This window comes from Emys orbicularis, chromosome 5 (assembly GCF_028017835.1).
Source record: "Emys orbicularis isolate rEmyOrb1 chromosome 5, rEmyOrb1.hap1, whole genome shotgun sequence".
Taxonomy (NCBI): Eukaryota; Metazoa; Chordata; order Testudines; family Emydidae; genus Emys; species Emys orbicularis.
This window is the reverse complement of record NC_088687.1, coordinates 120,160,979-120,182,800: the sequence shown is the minus strand read 5'-3', so window position 1 is coordinate 120,182,800 and position 21,822 is coordinate 120,160,979. Positions and strand designations below refer to the sequence as shown.

At 43.5% G+C, this 21,822-nt stretch overlaps 1 protein-coding gene across 1 annotated transcript in view; it reads left to right on the top strand.

Moving 5' to 3' along the window:
* Nucleotides 1-21,822, top strand: part of EVC2 (EvC ciliary complex subunit 2) — a 165,384-nt gene that overhangs the window by 27,915 nt on the left and 115,647 nt on the right. The window contains exon 7 of the mRNA XM_065405470.1: nucleotides 5,438-5,497. Coding sequence (XP_065261542.1) covers nucleotides 5,438-5,497 — 60 coding nt within the window. The remainder of the gene's footprint in view (nucleotides 1-5,437; nucleotides 5,498-21,822) is intronic.

Genomic DNA, 21,822 nt, shown 5'->3' with positions numbered 1-21,822 from the left:
GGGAGAAAGGAGTTTGCTGAAGGGGAAGGGGGCACACTAAGGAAGTAGATTGAACGGCATCCAAAATCAGGATTCACAAGAGAAGAAACTCCAACTCCGCAGTAAGTTTATCCCTCTAATTCTGCCTGGCTTTGTGGCACCATGGTCCCTTTGAGGTATTTCCTGGTATTAATTAGACCAGTGATTCTCAACTAGGAATCCAGGGGCCACAAGCAAGTTTCAGAGGGTCCGTCAAGCAGGGCCAGCATTAGACTCGCTGGGGCCCAGGGTAGAAAGCCAAAGCTCCACTGCATGGGGCTGAAGCCCAGGGCCTAGAACCCCGTCACCCGGGACTGAAGCTGAAACCTGAGCAATATAGCTTCACAGGGGCTCCTGTGGCATGGGGCGCCAGGCAATTGCCCTACGTGCTACCCCCTAACAGATCCAGGTTGTAAAAGATTTGACGAAGGAAAGATGAACCAAAGCTAACGCAATTCAAGACAAAGAACGGAACAGTCTTACAGAAGAAAGGGACATCATCAATAGGTGGACAAATGACTGCTCTGATCTATATAACCATCAGGCAAATGGAGATCCTAGTGTCATAGACAGCCCAGATTCAACAGAGGAGGATGACTTTCCAATACTACGTGAAGAAGTGGAGACAGCTGTGAAATCACTCAAGAATGGAAAGGCTACAGGTATTGACAATATCCTAGCCGAATCGATGAAATTCAGAGGAGAAATAGTAATAGATGTACTCACCAAGCTCTGGCAGACTGGTGAGTGGCCCTCCATGTGGACACAGTCACTAATCATCACTCTGCCAAAGAAAGGCAACCTGCAATTGTGTCGAAATTACCAGATCATAAGCTTAATTAGCCATTCCAGCAAAGTGATGTTGAAAGTCATATTGAACAGATTGAAGCCACAAGCAGACTGTAGCGAAGTGAAGACTCACTGGTGTGGCGACTCCTGCTGGTCACCTGGGAATTAGCTCTTTTCCAGTGTACAAAGCGCCCTCTGCAGGCCAGTGTCTCGCCTGCCGCTGGCCCCGTGTCCTTCCCGGACCCCAGTGCCCTTTACCTCGGGGTTCTGCCTAGCAGTACCCCCATGCTCTGAGTCTCCCTTCCCAGGGGAACCCCCAACCCTCTAAACCCACCTTGCCTCAGTGGCTACTGCCAGTCATCATTTAGCCCCCGCTCACTGGGGCAAACTGCAGTCTGTAATGGCCACTCATCATTGGCAAGGGGTTTGGACCTGCTGCCTTTGCCTATTCCCAGGCTGTATCCCTGCAGCCTCAGTACATCTGTAGGCCTTCAACAAGGCCTGCAGCCTGAGGTTTTACCAGGCTGGAGCTTCCCAGCTCCTTTGCCCTATTCCCCAGCACTGCTCCAGGTACCTTCAGGTAACTTCCTCTCACGCAGCTAGCCATTCTCCCTCCAGGGCTGGAGAGAGACTCCTCTGCCTCCTGGCCCCACAGCCCTTTTATCAGGGCCAGCTTGGCCCTGATTGAGCTGGCCACAGCTGTGGCTCCTTCCCCAATCAGCTTAGCTTGGCTGCTTTTAACCCCTGCCTATCGGAGTGGGGCAGCCGCCCCACTACACAGACAATATCATTGTTGAAGAACAGGCTGGCTTTCATGCTGGAAGAAGTACCACAGAACAGATTTTCAACCTTCGTGTTCTATGTGAGAATTACTTATAACACCAGCAGGACATCTACCACGTCTTTGTTGACTTCAAGAAGGCGTTTGACAAAGTATGGCACGAAGCTCTCTGGGCAACCATGAAGAAGTCCAATGTTGGTCATAAGTTTATTCTTACCATTAAACAACTGTATGCCAAGGCCAGCAGTGCAGTTCTCATCAATGGCACAATAGGAAAGTGGTTTCACACCACTGTTGGAGTCCTGAAAGGCTGCCTTCTTTCACCCACACTGTTCAAAATCTACTTGGAGTGCATAATGACTGATACCCTAGAAGATCATACACGCACGGTCAGCATTGGGGGGGGGGGCAAATAATCTCAAATCTTCGGTTCTCTGATGACATTGATGGCCTGGCAGGCAGCGAAGATGAACTTGCCAACCTTGTGAAACGATTGGATGAAACCTCCATAAAATATGGCATGGAAATCAGTGCAGAGAAAACCAAGCTGATGACAAACAAATGTGATGGGATCAGCTCACATATCACTGGTTTCAGAGTAGCAGCCGTGTTAGTCTGTATCCGTAAAAAGAAGAAGAGTACTTGTGGCACCTTAGAGACTAACAAATTTATTTGAGCATAACCTTTCGTGGGCTACGGCCCACTTCTTCGGATGCATAGAATGGAACATATATTGAGGAGATATATATACACATACAGAGAGCATGAAAGGTGGGAGTTGTCTTACCAACTCTGAGAGGCCAATTAAGTAAGAGGAAAAAAACTTTTGAAGTGATAATCAAGATAGCCCAGTACAGACAGTTTGATAAGAAGTGTGAGAATACTTACATGGGGAGATAGATACAATGTTTGTAATGGCTCAGCCTAAAGTGATTGTATCTAGTTTGCATATCAATTCCAGCTCAGCAGTTTCTCGTTGGAGTCTGTTTTTGAAGCTTTTCTGTTGCAAAATTGCCAGCTTCAAAAACTCCTGGTTTTTTTTGCGGATACAGACTAACACGGCTGCTACTCTGAAATACTTCAACCACGTCACTAATGAAGAGGTCGGCAACATCATAACCCAATGCACTGGGTCATATGAAGACCTCCTGACGACCGTGAAGAAACGCAAGCTGAAGTGGTACGGCCATGTAACAAGATCATCTGGCCTATCCAAGATCATCCTCCAAGGGACAGTACAGGGGAAGAGAAGAAGAGGTCGATAGAAGAAGAGATGGATTGACAACATAAAATGGACTTCGCGGAGACTCAAGCACTGACACACAATTGTCAGGGGTGAAGACAGTTGGTTAATTGCTCATCAGTGATGGTGCCTCAATGACCAATGTGGTTATGGGAGTGATGATGATGATGATGAACAACGCAGGTCCTGGCTTTTTTATGCATAAAACTGGTTATTGTGGCACAGGTGGGCCATGGAATTTTTATAGTATGTTGGGGGTGGAGGGGTGGGGCTCAGGGAAAAAAACAGTTGAGAACCCCTGAATTAGACCAGTTGAAAGAAAAGGAGTCAAAGGGGACTGGCAGTTTGTCAAAGATGTAATACTAGAGGCTTAACATCAAGCTATTCCAATGCAGAGGAAAGAGAAGAACCACCACAGGAAGCCAGTGTGGCTGCACAAGTAGCTTTTTAGCCATCTAAAAACCAAAAAGGATAATGTAGGAAATGGGAGGGGCATGTCACTAAGGAAGTATACATGGGAATAGCGCATGCATGTAGGGACAAAATCTGGAAAGCCAAGGCAAAGAATGAGTTACAGCTGGCAAGAAATGTTAGAGACAACAAGAATGGATTCTTCAAATATATCAGACAAAAAAGAAAGATCAGTGATGGTGTGGGTCAAAGGAGAAGGTGAGCTGGTAATGGAAGATGATAGGAAGGCAGAGCTTCACAATGCCTACTTTGCTTCAGTCTTCTCACAAAAAATAACATGTGACCAGACGACTAACAAAGTTACCATAGACAATAAAGGGGAAGGAATGCAGATCGGGATAAGTAAAGAACTCAGAGATCTTCTGACCAATTTGAATGAATTCAGGTCAGTGTGGCCTAATGCTATTCACCATAGGGTGCTGAAGGTATTAGCTGAAAAAATCTCAGTGCCACTAGCAATAATATTTACAAACTCATGGATGACAGGAGAGGTCCTGGAAGACTGGAGAAAGGCTAACATAGTGACCATCTTTAAAAAGGGGGGAAAGGAGGAGCCAGGAAACTATAGACCAGTTGGCCTAACCTTGATACCTGGAAAGCTATTAGAGCAATGTATAAAACATTCAATTTGCAAATATCTAGGGGATGAAGGGGTGATCACTAGCAGCCAGCATGGATTTACTAAGAACAGCTTGATTTCCTTCTTTGACAGGGAAACTAGCTTGGTGGATAGGGCAATATATCTGGACTTAGTCCCACAAAACATTCTGATAAGTAAGCTGGAGAAATGCAGGCTCAGTGGAACTACCATTAGGTGGTTACATAATTGGTTAAATAACAGCAAACAAAGAGTAACTATTAATGGAATTATGTCAGATTGGAAGGAGGTCTCAAATGAGGTTCCACAGGGATCTGTTCTGGATCTGGTGTTATTTAACATCTTTATTAATGACCTGGATGTAGGAATAGAGAGCAAACGGATGAAATGTATGGATGACACAAACCTGGGGAGGGTTGCAGACAATTTGGAGGATAGAGCTAAAATTCAAAGAGATTTTGATAAATTGGAGAACTGGGCTATAGGCAACAAAATGAAATTCAACAAAGACAAACGTAAGATGCTACACTTAGGAAAGAAAAACCAAATGCACAAAAATAGAATGGGGAATAACTGGCTTGTCAGTATGTGGGAGTTGTGGTGGATCACAGCCTCAACATGAGTCAACAATGTGATGCTGTTGCAAAAAAAGCAAATGCGATTTTGGGTTGTATTAACAGAGGCATAGCATGCAAGTCACGGGAGGTGATAGTAGTGTTCTGCTTGGCACTGGTTAGGCCTCAGCTGGAGTACTGTGTCCAATTTTGGTCACCAGTGTATAGAAAGGATGTAGAGAAAATGGAAAGGATCCAGAGGCGAGTGACAAACATGATCAAAGGGATGGAATGGAAGCCATGTGAGCAAAGGCTGAAGGAACTGGGTATGTTTAGTTTGGAAAAGGGGAGATTAAGGGAGGGGATGTGATATAGCAGTCTTCAAACACTTGAAAGGCTGCCATGAAGAAGATAGAGAAAAGTTGTTCTCTCTTGCCACAGAGGGCAGGACAAGAGGCAGTGGGTTCAAACTATAGCATAGCAGATTTAGATTAAAGCTCAGGAAAAATTTCCTAACTGTAAGAAAAAGTAGGACAATGCAACAAACTGTCTCAGATGGTTTATACACAACAAATCCTGAATCTTAGCAGGGGGTTAGACTAGATGACCCTTGTGGTCCCTTCTAGCCCTATGATTCTACTGTGGTGTCTTTAGGAGCCATGCTGCTTTTGGGTTCACCTTCACTCTTCCAGGCAGAAGTTAATGCTATGAGGAGCACCATTAACTTCTGTGGGGCCGTACAGTTAGGAGGGGAGTATGCCCCACAGAACAGCTGCTTCCCTGCCTGTTAGCAGTAGATAAGTATGTTTCATTTTTCTATTAGACTTTTGTAGTTATAAGTGATAATAATAATTAATAAAAACATTTCCCTCTGAGTTGTGTGTGAAGGAAGCTTCTGTACAGTAATTGGACAGTATGCTAGTTTTATATATTAGATTAAGCTTGTTTTATAATATTGAGATACTTTTCTATATCTTTTCCAGAACAAAACACAGCATAGTTTGACTGCATCATTCACCATAACAGGAGAGGAAAAGACTAAGGTAACACTGAATCATAGATAACTGACTATATGTGGTACTTCTAAGGATTCTTCGGTGTACCTATTTTGGGTAGTAAAAAAGAGCTTTCTGGGTGCCAAATAGTGACTCTCTTACTTAAAAAATAGTCCCACTGAAGTCAGTTACAGGAATTTAAATGAAAGGACTACTTGTGTGAATAAGGTAATCACAATTTGGCCTTTGGTTTGTTTGGCCAATGCTGATTACTGTGAATGGCAAATGAGGTTTTTCCTTCTATTACCCAAACAGAGCAGGCAGAAGAGAGGCTTATATTTAAGCACCAGAATTCTTAATGTAGAAGCTCTGTGGCTTTATGCTATATTCAGATCCAGTTTTCCAAATGGAAGGCTGTGCAACCCCAGAGAATGGCAGTGAGCATTCTAACTTGCTGCTGGGCATATCCAGCATGAATTGGGCTTTTTGTTTCCAGTGCTCATTCCAGAAGGGTGCAAGTTCTCTTACATCTACTGAGGAGTGGCACTAAACACTATGCTGATTCAAATACCCGTGCTGGGGGACTGGATGGGTAAAAATTCAGCAGAAGAGGAATAGTTTAATTTCCATCCTGCTCTTTGTCCAGTCATCCCTCCAATATGTATTTCTGTCCTTTACTAATGAAATATGTGGCTTCTAATGGTTCAAATAAGCCAGCAGAATAACATTGATTTCAGCAAGCAGTGCTGTTTGTCCCTCATTTTTCCATTAGAGAACTTCTCCCTGCATCTATTGCTTCCCTTGCTAGAGTAATTTCTTCACCTAAACTCATTCTCTGTCTTCCCCATCTCCTCCCCCCTTTTGTTACTCACGCAGGCTATTTCATTGTAGGGAATCTTTATTAAGTAGTGGTGGCCAGAGTGGTGGGAATGCTGATCGCTTGCACTCAGGCAAAAGAAAATAGTTTATTTCTCCCCAAAGCTATGTTGCCATGGCTGTGTCATTTAAAGTCTAAAGGTCATATTGATAGGACAATTGCAGAACAAGTGGAAATGGAGAGGAAATATTGCAGATGCGTACTGCATAGAAAGCAGCAGCATTTGTGCAGTGTTTGAGTAAACAGGAACTGGCATTCCACTGTGAAGGTGAAGTTATGGAATCTTCAAGAAAAGTGAGAATTAAAGGGCTACTGTACAAGTTTGATCTTTTCTTTTCTGTTATATGATTTGTAAGGGGAAGAGAATTACTAGCAAATACTCCACTGTCTCGGATTTCTCAAAGCCAAAGGAATAACAATATGTCCAGGTTACTTTCAAAATTGAAATTGTTTCTTCTGCCACCAGTAAGTGTTGGCTTGACCTTTGAGCTGATTTCATATTTTTACATAATCAAGAAAAGTTTCAGGGCAGATAAAATATTTTATAGATTCGGAGTGAAAAGAACCCAAGTCCCATTTTCAAAAGGGACTGAGGAGCCTAAGGGCTTGTCAAAACAGGGACACCCAGGAAGGTTAATACAAATTAGCTAAAGGTGTGCATTTAATGTGCATTAGTTAAACTGTATTAAACCCCTGTATGTATGCTCTTACTCAGAATTAAAATGGCCTTAGTTCAGTTTAGTTTAATTCTCAAAGTTTACAGGACTACATAATGCGAACTAGGTATCATTTAATTCACTCCCACAGGGACTACTACGCAGGGCAGTTATAGCACAGCGCAGCACACTAGTGTGTGCTCCAGTTCACACCCCATTGCTCCAAACTGCGGGGCCATGTAGACAAACCCATAGGCTCCTAAGCACCCACGTTTCTTTTGAAACTTTTGAATGCTCAAAAGTTCCAGAATTAGGGTTCTCTGAACATTGCCTGAAAAAGGAGGTTAGAGTAAAATATTGAATAGCTGCTCCTTAAGTGAGCACCATCTACCCTGCGCACTGAATGAGGCTGGGATCCTGTGGGGAAAATAATATGTAACCATATAATTAAGCACTGTATAAATAATGCATACAGACAAGGGGACCAAATAAAGGTTGCACAGTCAACCCTAATTCTGGCATTTCCTAGCTTTTGAGTGCTTGACTTTGCAATTTAAATAATGTTCTTTTAATGTAATGTTTTGTATGTAATATAATTTTGGCTGCTTTTAAGGTGATCAGTGTTTTGTCCTATTGAAAAAGTAAGTTAATAAGATGGTTTTCTTTTGCTCTTCATTTGCTCCCCTTTTCCCATCTATTTTATTCCTACCCTAATGCTTACTGATAGAACAGAAGTAGAAAGAGTTAGGAGATGGATCACAAAAATGATTAGAGGCTTAGAAAGACTGCTGTATATGGAGAACGTGTGCATATTGGAACTGTTTTAGTTTAGAGATGGGACAGCTAAATGGGGCATGAGAGATGTAACCAGAATAATGATTGGTATATTAGAAGAGGTAAAGTGGGTAGGGTAATATCTCTTACTGGACCAGCTTCTGTTGGTGGAAGAGACAAGCTTTCAAGCTCCACAGACCTCTTCTTCAGGTCATGGATGTAAATCAGGAGCTCTTATTTTCCTTTTCTCATAATACAAGAACAAGGGATATTCAGTTAAATTGAAAGACAAAGAATTTAAAATTTATAATGTGGTATTTTTCCCATAGTGCATTATTAAGGTGGGGGATTCAGTGCCACTGAATAAGAGCTTAGAAGTTTTTGAAAAAACAGACATTTAAATGGATAACAACAGTATTCACAGTTACGTTAGAGAGAACCTTTTAAAAATTTAGTTTCCAAGCTCTCATGCTAAAGGACATTACTCATTCATTAACTGACAGGTTAAGAAAAACCTTCTTTATGGGTAGCTTATAAATTCGTCTGAAGCAGCTGTTACTGGCCATAGTGTGAGACAAGATGCTGGACTGCTGGTCTGATTCAGTGTTGCAATTCCCGCAGAATATTACTTTAACTTCAAACTTCTGTACTACTTTTTTCTAGCTCTGGCCTGATTCTTAGACCTCAATGAGATCTGCAAAACAGGCAATATTCGAACAAAACCGGTTCAACCATTTTTTTGAGATATACATGCACAACATTTCTCATTAGATAGAACTTAAGAGGAAAAGTATGTTGTATATTCTGTTGTTTAAAAATATATTTATAGAGCTCAAAAAGGCTGAATGGATTTTGTTTTCCACATACAATATTTCCTTCTGGGCTGAGACCAAGCATGAAACATTTCAGAAAAAATTGGATTTGCGTGAGAAAATTAAGAGTAGTGGAAAAAAAGAGAGGTGGGTTGTAGTTCATCCTTTACAACAGCTGTCACTAATGCTCCCAGTCTAGTTTTTTATATGCAAGACTGCCCAAATCCAAGTGCATGCAATCTATGTGAAGGCAATGGTTTTATATATATGGGCAATAATTTGACCTTTAGCACAGAGTGCTAAATAATTAATTCTGTATTTATGACAGTACCATGTTTTCAGTTAGTCCCAAAGAACTGTCAACCCTCAAATGGTCTAATTGCTTACTTGGTTGACATGCCACTCTTTAAAGTTTTACAAACCTTGTGCATTTTCTCTTCTGCTTCACTGGAGAAAAATGCTTGGTTGCCTATAACAAGTTAGTTCCATGGCCTAGAAAAAAATGTGAGTGCTGTTTGAGTGTTATGTAGATGCCTTGCAGCTCTACTCATTAGGGTCTGTGAAAACTACTTGCCTCTGTTTCTGGCTGAATGTTTTTAATGCTAAGTAAGAAGCTGTTTAAATAGCAAAAAGTGCACACAAAAAGTTTTCCTGTTATGTGCATCCCATGGTGTGCATAATAATAAACACTGTACACACCTATGGCCTGACTTTCCGTCATTGTCAGCACCTTACAGCTTCCATTCAGGTTAATGGGAGTGAAACATCTCTGAAAATCAGATCAATAATGACTTCTGGAAGTTCACACCATGAATCAGTGGCAGGAGTAAGAGAGAGAGAGCATAAAATAAACCTTAGTTAAGCAATTGCTTAACTGATTACCCATACCACCATGCTTAGGATTCTCTGAATTTCTGTTGCTTAATGGTGGATGGTGACTTTGTTTTAATGTTTTGACTAAGGCCATGTCTACGCTACAAATTTTGGTTGCCGCTGCAGTTAATATATCTCTTGTGTGCTTGCATACTTGTCTCCTTGCGTCGGTGCTGTGGGTACTCACCAAGAGTTCTGATATTGATGCACAGTGCAATGCACCATGGGTAGATATCCCAGTGTGCAAGCCATCACTGTCCAGCCCACTTTTGGGAAGCTTTGGAAATCCATGGTGGGGCCACAAGAAGGTGACTGGGAGCAAGGGGTCAACTTCCCAGCGTGCAACTGTCTCCACCCCATAAAATATCATCTATATTCCATAATTTTTTCAAAATCAGATGAATTCACATGGCCTGCCTCACTATCTGCCATCTCTGGCAGAAACATAGACCCTGAATGGCTCTGCACTATTGTCATAAGCGTTGCAAGCACAGGACGCGCTAGCCTCCAGTATTTGCAGAGCTCTAAGAATAACCGAATCATCAGAGCACATGATTTGTTGCAGGACAGATTTCTGTGGGACATAGTGAGAACCAATTCATGGTTGTTGGTGGCATTCATGGAACAGCTGCAGACAGTGCAGCGCCACTTCTGGGCCTGAGAAACGAGCCCTGACCAATTGGATTGCATTGAAATGCAGGTTTGGGATGATGAGTAGTGGCTGCGGAACTTTTGGATGCACACGGCCACATTCCTGGATCTGCATGCTGAGCTTGCCCCAGCCCTCCAGTGCAGGGACACCAGAATGGGAGCTGTACTGACAGTGGAGAAGCAAGTGGAGATCACACTGTGGAAACTTGCAACGCTAGATTGCTACCTGTCAGTGGGAAATGAGTTTGGAGTTGGAAAATCCATTGCGGGAGCAATTGTCATGCAAGTGTGCAGGGCCATTTATCGCCTCCTGCTATGCAGGACGTGATTCTTGGCAATGTGCTGGACGTAGTGGATGGATATGCAGCAATGGGGTTTCCGAACTGCCGTGGAGCAATAGATGGCGCACGCATCTCTATTTTGGCACCAGACCACCTTGCCACAGAGTACATCAACAGAGAGGCTACTTTTCTGTGGTTATGCAAGCACTGGTGGATCACCGGGGATGCTTCACCAAATTTAGTGTGGGTCGGTCAGGGAAGGTGCATGACACTCACACCTTTAAGGACAGAGGACTTTTCAGAAAGCTACAAGCCGGGACTTTTTTTCCTGACTTCCAGATTACCATTGGCAATGTTGAAATGCCAATAGTCATCCTGGGGGACCCAGCCTACCCCTTGCTTCTGTGTATTGTGTAGCCGTACGTTGGCCAACTTGACAGAAGTAAGGAAAGATTCAACTACCATCTCAGCAAGTGCAGAATGACGGTGGAAAGTGGTATTGATTAGATTGAAGGGATCCTGGCATTGTTTATTCACAAGATTGGATCTCAGTGAGAAAATTATCCCAATGGTTATGGCTGCCTCCTGTGGCCTGCATAATAGGGGGGAAAAGCAAAGAGAGAAACGTTGCTGCTGGGGTGGAGGGCAGAGATAGGATGGCTCTGAGTTTGAACAGTGTGACACCAGGGTTATTAGCAGAACTCAGTGAAGTGGGCAACGCAGAGCAATATTGCTCAGGGAGACTTGGAAGGAGTTCTTTAACAGTGAGCTTCAGTAACACTTTGTGGTGTACTGTGCTCTACCTGGCCCTGCAGTTTTGGCACCTGTTAAGAATTGTATGGTGCTTGATGTATGTTTATGAATATAACACTGTCAGTGCATCTATTAATTTTGCAGTGCTTGCTGTACATTTATTACTATTACACTGTATTTGTCATTGAGCCTATGAGTTATGTCACACTGTACAGTAATAAGTAAGTGGAGGCTTTAGGAACTGCTAGGCACCCTGCAGCATTTGTTGTGAACTAATAAAGATGAATTATGTTCTAAATAATGGAATTTTATTCAGTAACAACATCATTTGCAAAGAAAAATCTGTGCAATATAAAAGAAAATACATTTAAAACTTAATAAAGTAATAGAACTTTTCAAGAGGAAAGAACATTTATGACCGTTTTAGCTACACATGGCTAGCATGGCTTTCACAGCTCAGCGTATGTGGAGCTGCCATTGTCCTTAATGTCCCCCCGGGGTGGAGTAGAGATATGGCTGGTGATACCACGTGGAATGTTGAGTGGAGTGTGAAGGGAGGTGCTACTATAGAGATGTCCATAGACTGCAAAGGGATTGTTGAACATGTAGGTCCACAGGGGCTGCAGAATCTGTGTTTGCTGCTGGAGAAGACCCATTCTATCCTGGTGCATCTCCCTCTCCTTTTCTGGCTGTGACTCCTGGGCCTTTCTTCTCTCCACTCTGTCCTTCTCCAGGCTGTCTGCAGTGTTCACCCTCCAGGCCTTCTATTCATGATCTGACACAGCACTGGCTTGCAGGACCTCACTGAACATGTCATCCCGAGTCCACTTGTTTCTTCTCCTTATCTGGTGCAGGCATTCCACAGGTGTGGAGGGGGAACCCTCAAGGCCGCAACAGGGGCAGCTGCAGATAAAACACGGAGGTACCATTGTCAGTATAGTCACAACAGAAAGCAAAAGTTAAGATTCAGAACTCTCTTCGCTTGCTCCCCAAAACAAGACACGCTCATTGGCACTTCTGCTTCTGCATGATTGTGCATGACACCTGTCAAGGCTGAATCCCCACTCTGTCACTTGGAGTACTGAAGGTGGGGGCCCACAAGGATTTTAAAAATTAATACTTGCCACTCCAGGCTTGTATTAAACTCCCAAGGTTACAAATTTTCTCTGACCTTGGCTTGGTAAACGCTGCCACCACCCAAATGCAAAAAAAACCCCTTGGATCCAGGAAGGAGCACTTGGGAATTTCTCCCTGTGGGCTACCCTCAAGCCCTTTCACCCTGGGGAAGAGCTGAGAAAGAAAACAAAGGAAATTAGCTGTTGTTACCAGCTAATCAAACAACATGCACAAACCTCTTAGGACACCAAAAATCCAATCCTGTTCTTAAAAAAGGTAAATTTTATTAAAAACAAAAAGGAAGAAAATACATCTGGAACTTAGGCTTTTGCTAGATTTTAAAAGAGCAATTCTAAAAATCAAGCACCCAAAATACCTTTCTTGGGGGTTATCTTAAAAGTTACAAGCAAACAAAAATATCTGGAGTTAGCACAGAGGAGTCCACAAGCCTTAAAAAATAAACAGAAATAAACCTAATCGCGTCTTCCTAAACATTCCTAATTTACTTACATATTTGGGTTGTTAAAAGTACACCTCTACCCCGATATAACGCGACCCGATATAACATGAATTCGAATATAACGCGGTAAAGCAGTGCTCCGGGGGGGGGGAGTGGGGACTGCGCACTCCAGGAGATCAAAGCAAGTTCGATATAACACGGTTTCACCTATAACGCGGTAAGATTTTTTGGCTCCCGAGGACAGCATTATATCGGGGTAGAGGTGTAGTTCTAGATACGATCTGATGGTTTTCATATCTGGTTCAAACTTGACACAGCATTCCTGCTACCCATCTCTTCAGCCCAGAGAGAACAACAGACAAAAGGAAAGTTTCTTTCCCAATTTTAAAAGTTCTAGCCTTCCCATTGGTTCTTTTTGGTCAGGTGCCCCCCCCCCTTTTTTCTTTACCTGGGGGACTTTTTAACCCTTTACAGGTAAAGCAAGTAGAAAACAGCTACCAAGAGGGATTTTACAGCTAACTGGCTGGCTGGGTGTCCATCAAAGGGAGCTACCCTCCCCCCCACACTTCATTTATCACAGCTCCAATCACAGCACCAGCCACGGTGAGTATGGCTCTCCAGAGGTGTAGGAAATGAGGAGAGAATCACTCAGTTGCATGAAACTGAGTATAAGGCAGTTGTACTGAATCCTGGCACCATTTCCAGAGGCAGGGGTGATTTTAGCTGATATCTCACTCTTGAGGGTAACAAAGGCAGCAAAAGCACAGCTGCTGCTGCTGGCGTCCTGGGCCCATATGCTGTTAGCCTCTGTACTGCAGTGGTGCCTGTCAAATTTATCACTGAGACTCCCTCCATTCGCATGTCTGCTGTTGTCTTCTTCCTTCCTCTCCTCATTGTCCTCACTGTTCAGGCCAGGGGCCTGTGGCTTGGGCTCCTCGGAATTATCCACAGGCATGGTGAGGTCTTTGCCAAGTATGGTATGCAGCTCTTTGTAAAAGGGACAGGTCTGCGGCTCGGCACCAGATTGACTGGCCTTCTAGTACGCCAGTTGAGGTTCCTTCGCTTTCATGCAGCACTGCTGCTGGTCCCTGTTGTAGCCTTCTGCATCCCCTGTGCAGTCCGCTTGTAGATGTCGATGTTTCCACGGCTGCTTCGAAGCTGTGCCTGCACAGCCTCTTCTCCCTACAGGCCCAGGAGATTCATTATCTTCTGTCTACTCCAAGCCCCAGAGCGTGTCACTGTCGTGGTCAGCCGGGCAGTTGAACACAACAGTGGAGAACTGCTAGGCGTGTTCACCAAGCTAGGCAATGAGGAAAAAGCATTTCAAAAATTCACAGGCCTTCCAGTCTACAGGATCCTGGTCTATAGGCCTATTAGGCACTAGTAAGTTCCAACCTGCCATGCAGTGACCTGCTAATAATTGTGAGAATAGAAGCTGAACTCTGACAGAGATGCCAGTCCTGGGATCTGATTGGCAGAATGCTGGGGGTCCTGATTGGTTCCCTGCTTCTGTTTAAACCAAGCACAGGAATAGGAAGTTCCCGCTGCTTCCCTTGCAGTGCCTGCTCCTACTACCTGTTGCTGATCTCCTGGTAACGTGACCCTGCTTGCCTCCTGCTCTGATCACTAGGTCAGACTGCCCACGTCCCAGTCTGACAGGCAGTGGAGTTCACAATTGAGACCAGAGAGGTCGGTGTCGACATTGTGGAACAGCTGCTGGAGGACTGTTAGGTTTGACATAGATAGTACAGTGTCTGCTTGTGCTGCATCAACTTCAGTACTTTAACTATGGCTCAATGCTCAACCAGTGGTGTTACTATGTTGGCATAACAGGGCGCTTATGTCAGTGGGAGACAAATTCATGTGTATGCAATGTTTGTTGTAGCCACGTTGGTCCTAGGATATTAGAGAGACAAGGTGAGTGAGATCATATCTTTTATTGAACCAATTTCTGTTGGTGAGAGAGACATGCTTTCAAGCGGTCTCTCTCGCCAACAGAAGTTGGTCCAATAAAAGATATTACCTCACCCACCTTGTCTCTCAAATGTATGTGTAGTCACATGCACAACTAGAACAATCCAAGGTGGCTTATGTTGACCAAACTTTGTAGTATAGACCAGGCCTCAAAGTCCCACAGAGTAAGGTCTCACTTGTGCCAATTGGCTATCAACTCTAGTGTTGCTAACACAACAGAGGAAAAACAATACAAAACTAGATCTCAAGACAGTTTGGTCAATTATTTATGTCAGCTCACCAAGTTCTGCTTCCCATGATATGTAGTAGACAACCCTGTTTTAACCTGCTTGTCCACAAACTATATTAGTCCTATGATCTGACTGGCACTCTTGACTGTCTAACACAAACTCCTACATTTATGACAAACTGTACAGACTGAATACGGTTCAAGAAGCTTGCACACTTGCTCTCATTTTATGTCTGTATACACCTAGAACTTGAAAGTCTGTATCTAACCATTAACTATGGTAGACACATGTACAGTGTTTCACAATCTCAGTTACCACTAACTTGTTCCGTTTCAAAGCTATTTTACAACAATCTCAATTGGAACCTGTTACAAAACAGGGACACACGTTGTAACTGTGTGACAATCTTTAAAGCACATTCACAAGCACGTACACTTCCTTAATAATTAGCCACCCAGCTTCAAGAAGTGGTCAGTTGACTGATTGAGTTGTCACACAAGAGAAAATCTCTGTTACTTACCACTAGGTCTTTGCTCAGCCATCAGCTTTCAGCTCAGTTATTATTCACAGCGGGAGCTGACACTGCAAACACAGGTTGAATGAAGCATGGACATGACTTTTCCCGCATGCTAGAGGGCAACCTGAATTGCTGGAAAATAACAGGAGACAGTTAAAGGTGCCTACCTGAGATAGATATTTGATGTTACCAGGAGAACTTCTAGAACTTCTCAGTCTTCTCTTTTCCAGGTGTCTTTGGCTTTCAGGTAGCAATATGCTGAAGGAGAGAGGCCACTTCATCCTATTTCTACTGGGTGGTCCAACTTTGTTCCTCTTCTTGGAGGTGCTAGTGTGGACCAATTATATGGTGACACATGCTTCTTTTGAAGAGTTGAAAGGTTCCGTGAAAATGAGTTGTCTGCTCTCACTATCCGATCAGAGAACAAGACATCATCTTTTGAGTTCTTACAACTGGGGCTTGAATCATCCAGTCTCTTTGTGCAACATATCTTGTTACACCAGCTTGTGTAAGACAAGTTAGGCCATAGCTGTTGATACAACCTACATGGGACATACCTTGAACATAGGCAGGTTCACTCTGGTCAGCTACTTACCTCCCCAAGTTGCTTTCCTTGGGCCCCTCTGCAGGGCGTCCTTGAACAACTTTGCAGTTATGCATGCTGAAGGTGTAATTTCTCCATCAACACTCTGTTAGCTGCTGAAATGTCCAGTTTAAAGTTCATATAATTTTTACAAAGTCCATCTATATTCTTGATGCTCTCTACATCAACTGGTTAAAAGATAGAAAAGAAAGGGTAGGAATAAATGATTAGTTTTTAGAATGGAGAGAGTTAAATAGTGGTGTCCTCCAGGGGTCTGTACTGGGCCCAGTCCTATTCAACATATTCATAAATGATCTGGAAAAAGGGGTAAACAGTGAGGTGGCAAAATTTGCAGATGATACAAAACTACTCAAGCTAGTTAAGTCCCAGGCAGACTGCAAAGAGCTACAAAGGGATCTCACAAAACTGGGTGCCTGGGCAACAAAATGGCAGATGAAATTCACTGTTGATAAATGCAAAGCAGTGCACATTGGAAAACATAATCCCAATTTGTAGTGGAGGGGGCCTGGTCTCCCTCCCTGATGGATAGGAACAGGAAGAAAGCCATGACTGCCCCTGGTGGGCAGAGCCGGGACACCCACGACTGCCTCGCTGGAAGCAAAGGGACAGGATAGGAACCGGAAATATAAAAGGCAGACCCTCCAGCTCAGTTGGGGCAGAGCTGCCAGAAGAGCAGGACCTCTCTCCCCCGCTGCTGGAGCTCGGACCCGATGGTGACCGCTACAGCGCTAGAGTCCCAGAGGGACTGTCAGAGCTGCCAGGCACTGGGAACAACGAAGAGCTGTTGGGGCTGCCACTAGCCGTTTACCCCAGTGAGACGAACGATGACCCCAGAACCCAGGTACTCCCTGAATGGGAGAGTAGGAAGGAGCCCAGGGAAGCCGAATAGGGTTCGGCTGGGTTACTGACTGCAAGCCGGCCAGTGTGTTGCAGCCGGATTTCCCCGCTGACCCAGTGGTGGACCACTCCGTCACTATTAAGGCCATGGGCTGGGATGCAGTGGAGTCTGGTGGGCCTGCGTCCCCCCTGCCACCCCACCCCTGGGAGTGGCAGCCTCCCCACCTTTAGGCCAAGAGGCTTGCATTAGTCTGTCACCCGCTCAAGCTAAGATGCCAGACAGTTTTGATGTCTGTCCCACCAGAGAGCTGATCCCCTAGACCAGCGTTTCTCAAACTGGGTCCACGGACCCCTGGGGGTCCCCGAGGGCACTCCAGGGGATCCGCGGGCCCTGCTGATCAACTCCTCCCCTCTCCCTTCCTCAACTCCTCCCCCTCCCTCCCAGTGCCTCCTTCACACCAGGGAACAGCGGCCAGCACGTCCCTGTGGCCCAGGGGTGAGAGTTTCTGAGCGCTGACTCCGCAGCTCCCATTGGCAGGGAACATCAGCCAATGGGAGCTGCAGGGGAAGAGCCTGCGGGCAGGTTCAGTGCGCGGAGACCCCCGGCCCCCTGCCTAGGAGCTGCTGCCAGAGGGATGTGCTGGTCGCTTTACGGCACTGCCTGAGGTAAGCGCCACCCCCCTCACCCCCTCCCACACTCCAATCCCCTGCCCCAGCCCAGAGCCCGCACCCAAACTCCCTCCCTCACCCTCACCCACTCCCACACCCCACCCTCTGCCCCAGCCCTGAGCCCTCTCCAGCACCCAAACTCCCTCCCACACCTCCTCCCAGAGCCCACACCCCCTCTCGCACCCAAACTCCCAGCCCAGAGCCTGCACTAGTTTAAAAAGTTTATTTATTTCACTCTGATTAACTGTCATTTTATACTATTTGGTTTCAGTCCCTTTTATTTATGGCTTTTTATCAGCACAGGTGTTTTTCACTAACTTGGTAGCATAAGCATGCTTGATTGCAAATATTAACCTTAAACTAAAAGAAATCAATATGAACACAATCCCATCTTTCCTTTACAGGATTACCCTTGACATTAAAAAGAACAGGAGTACTTGTGGCACCTTAGAGACTAACAAATTTATTAGAGCGTAAGCTTTCGTGGGCTACAACCCACTTCTTCGGATGCATATAGAGTGAAACATATATTGAGGAGATATATATACACACATACAGAGAGCATGAACAGGTGGGAGTTGTCTTACCAACTCTGAGAGGCCAATTAAGTAAGAGAAAAAAAACTTTTGAAGTGATAATCAAGATAGCCCAGTACGGACAGTTTGATAAGAAGCAAGTGTGAAAATACTTACAAGGGGAGATAGATTCAATGTTTGTAATGGCTCAGCCATTCCCAATCTTTATTTAATCCTGAGTTGATTCTGTCTAGTTTGCATATCAATTCCAGCTCAGCAGTCTCTCGTTGGAGTCTGTTTTTGAAGTTTTTCTGTTCTGTTATTTTCTTTGTTGGGCCTGTCTTGTAGGAGGTGACTTCTGGGTACTCGTCTGGCTCTGTCAATCTGTTTTTTCACTTCAGCAGGTGGGTATTGTAGTTTTAAGAATGCTTGACAGATTGACAGAGCCAGACGAGTACCCAGAAGTCACCTCCTACAAGACAGGCCCAACAAAGAAAATAACAGAACACCACTAGCTGTCACCTTCAGCCCCCAACTAAAACCTCTCCAGCGCATCATCAGAGATCTACAACCTATCCTGAAAGATGATCCTTTACTCTCACAGATCTTGGGAGACAGACCTGTCCTCGCTTACAGACAACCCCCCAACCTAAAGCAAATACTCACCAGCAACCACACATCACTGAACAAAAACACTGACCCAGGAACCTATCCTTGTAACAAAGCCCGATGCCAACTCTGTCCACATATCTATTCAAGTGACATCATCATAGGGCCTAATCACATCAGCCATACCATCAGGGGCTCGTTCACCTACACATCTACCAATGTGATATATGCCATCATGTGCCAGCAATGCCCCTCTGCCATGTACATTGGCCAAACCGGACAGTCTCTACGCAAAAGAATTAATGGACACAAATCTGACATCAGGAATCATAATACTCAAAAACCAGTGGGAGAACACTTTAACCTGTCTGGCCATTCTATGACAGACCTGCGGGTGGCTATCTTAAAACAGAAAAACTTCAAAAACAGACTCCAACGAGAGACTGCTGAGCTGGAATTGATATGCAAACTAGACACAATCAACTCAGGATTAAATAAAGATTGGGAATGGCTGAGCCATTACAAACATTGAATCTATCTCCCCTTGTAAGTATTTTCACACTTGCTTTTTATCAAACTGTCTGTACTGAGCTATCTTGATTATCACTTCAAAAGTTTTTTTTCTCTTACTTAATTGGCCTCTCAGAGTTGGTAAGACAACTCCCACCTGTTCATGCTCTCTGTATGTGTGTATATATATCTCCTCAATATATGTTTCACTCTATATGCATCCGAAGAAGTGGGTTGTAGCCCACGAAAGCTTATGCTCTAATAAATTTGTTAGTCTCTAAGGTGCCACAAGTACTCCTGTTCTTTTTGCGGATACAGACTAACACGGCTGCTACTCTGAAACTTGACCTTAAAGTTTACAATATTTTGCTCAAAGCTGTATCACTTATCTGTATAAAAGGAAGTTGATTATAACTTCATTTAATCATAATATGAGATTCCATCGAGTTCCCTGTTTTTTCACTACTATATATACCAACATCATATAATGTCTTAATGTTTCATATGAGTTTATATATATTTTTGAATTCATTCATTCATTCACAGACAGAGGGGACATCTCTCCAGCAGCACCAACAGTACATTCTTGTGAAAGGTTGCAGAGACCTAGTTTCCTCAGACAGACTGAAGACATCTTCCCATTAGACCTTGGGTGTGGGGTGTGTTTTTTGCCCCCTCAGCCATTCCCCTTTTTTTTTCTAAATAGCCTGGATGCCTGGGCAATTCCTAAATGATAACTCAGAACTTTGGGGCTTTAGTTAGGGCTGATAATATCTCCAAGGAGTTTGTTTACTGTTTTTGACCTCTGATTCAGCAAGATACTTAAGCACGTTCCTCACTTCAGACCCATAAATGGCCCCATTGACTTCATTTGGATTTCTAACATGCTTAAAGTTAGGCATATGCTCAAGTATCTTGCTGACTTGAGGCCTTCCCCACTAGCAGCTAAATCGTGCTTATCTTTCTCATGTGAGTGGTCCCATTGACTTGAGATTTGTTTTATTTAGATTTGTATTAACTTATACAAAAAATACTCTAGCTGCCTTTGATAAAAGTTAGTTTTATTTTGATTAAAAATATTTTTATCAGCTAACTCCTAACCAAAAACCTATCCCCATACTCAGACTCCCAAAACAGTCCCCATCATACCCCTCCAACAGTTTAGGTAAATCGCTGTGCTTCACAGCATGCCCAGAAGATTGACAAACTCAGTCTATTTCAGATGGAGGGGTGTGTGGGAAGGTGGGCATAGGCTGGGGGTTTCTCGTGGCGTATACTCTATTGCAAATTCCCACTGTTTGAAGGTGAGAGATCTCCATCTTGACCATCTCTGCTGAGGACAACTGTAGCAGAGCGCAGAGTGAGCACTGTCCTGGCGTCGTCATTGTCCTCACAGAGCAACCTAAGTAATTAGAGGACAGGAGTTATTGACATCTGAGGAAATATTTTTTAAAAGATATAAGTATGTATAGGTTAGCTAAGTGATTATTCAAAGTGTGTGTGGAGTGGAGGGAATAGAAGTCTGCAGTTCTATGAAAGGCATAAGGGAGAGGGGTTGTTGGACATTATACAATAATGTTACAAATGAATATGATACAAATGAATGTTTGATATTTCTATGCCGAAAAATGAAACTTTAATTAAACCCAGAAAAAGATTAGTGTGGGGTTTGGAGTAGGGATAATATCAGGAGGGGGTAAGAGTGGTATTAATGTCAGCCTGTACTTTCTGGACATACTTTTTAGGAGTAGAAGATAATACAAAGGGACATAACTGGTAGTAATTGGCTGAAATTCAGAAGGGAGGAAATTTAAGATGAGAAAAAACTTCTAGATATTAAGATGTTAGTAATTTATTAGTGAAATGGGTAAATGACTGTTGGTTCTTTTTTCATTTAGTAATTTCAGGCATTGATGGGCATATGAAAGAATAGTACAATTATTCATATAACTATTTCTCATTTTATACTAATTGATTTAAATGCACCATGTGTTTCATTATTGTAGAATAAGTATGACTGAAAATCATACAGATTTTTGTCCATTAGATTAATTGTCAGTCAAGAGCTTTTCAAATACAATACTGTGAACTGAGCCTTAAGACCCACTTTCTAAATCTCATAAAGTGGCAAATTAATGGCCTGTGTTAATGGTTCAAGTATCTTCTAAATACAAAGAAGCTACTAAATCTGAACTAGGGTAGACTATTTTAGGTTTGGGGATGATTCTTTCTTTAGTAAACTGGACCATAGTCCAGAAATATATTAAATATATTAAACAGTCAAAATGTGAATTAGGTTTGCAGGATTTTGGCCCAAACCTGAATATAAGGTACTAAATTCTGCTCTTTTAGATTGACATAAATCCATTTGAAAACAAGTGCCAGATTTGATAAATGCTTCACACAAACACAGTTGCCATTGACTTCATGGAGTGCTTTCACACTGAATACACCATGCTTACCAGGCGGCATGTTAAGAAATAGAATGCACCATGCTTAGAGATCGCATGTTAGTTATTTAAAAGTTGCAGCCATGACAAACGTGATTCCTGTGCAATGAAACATTATCAAAATGGCTATCTGTTACATTTAGTCCAAAGATCTCAGAGTTGAGTTGTATATTGCCATTCTCATGTGAGACATCATGCCCATTTT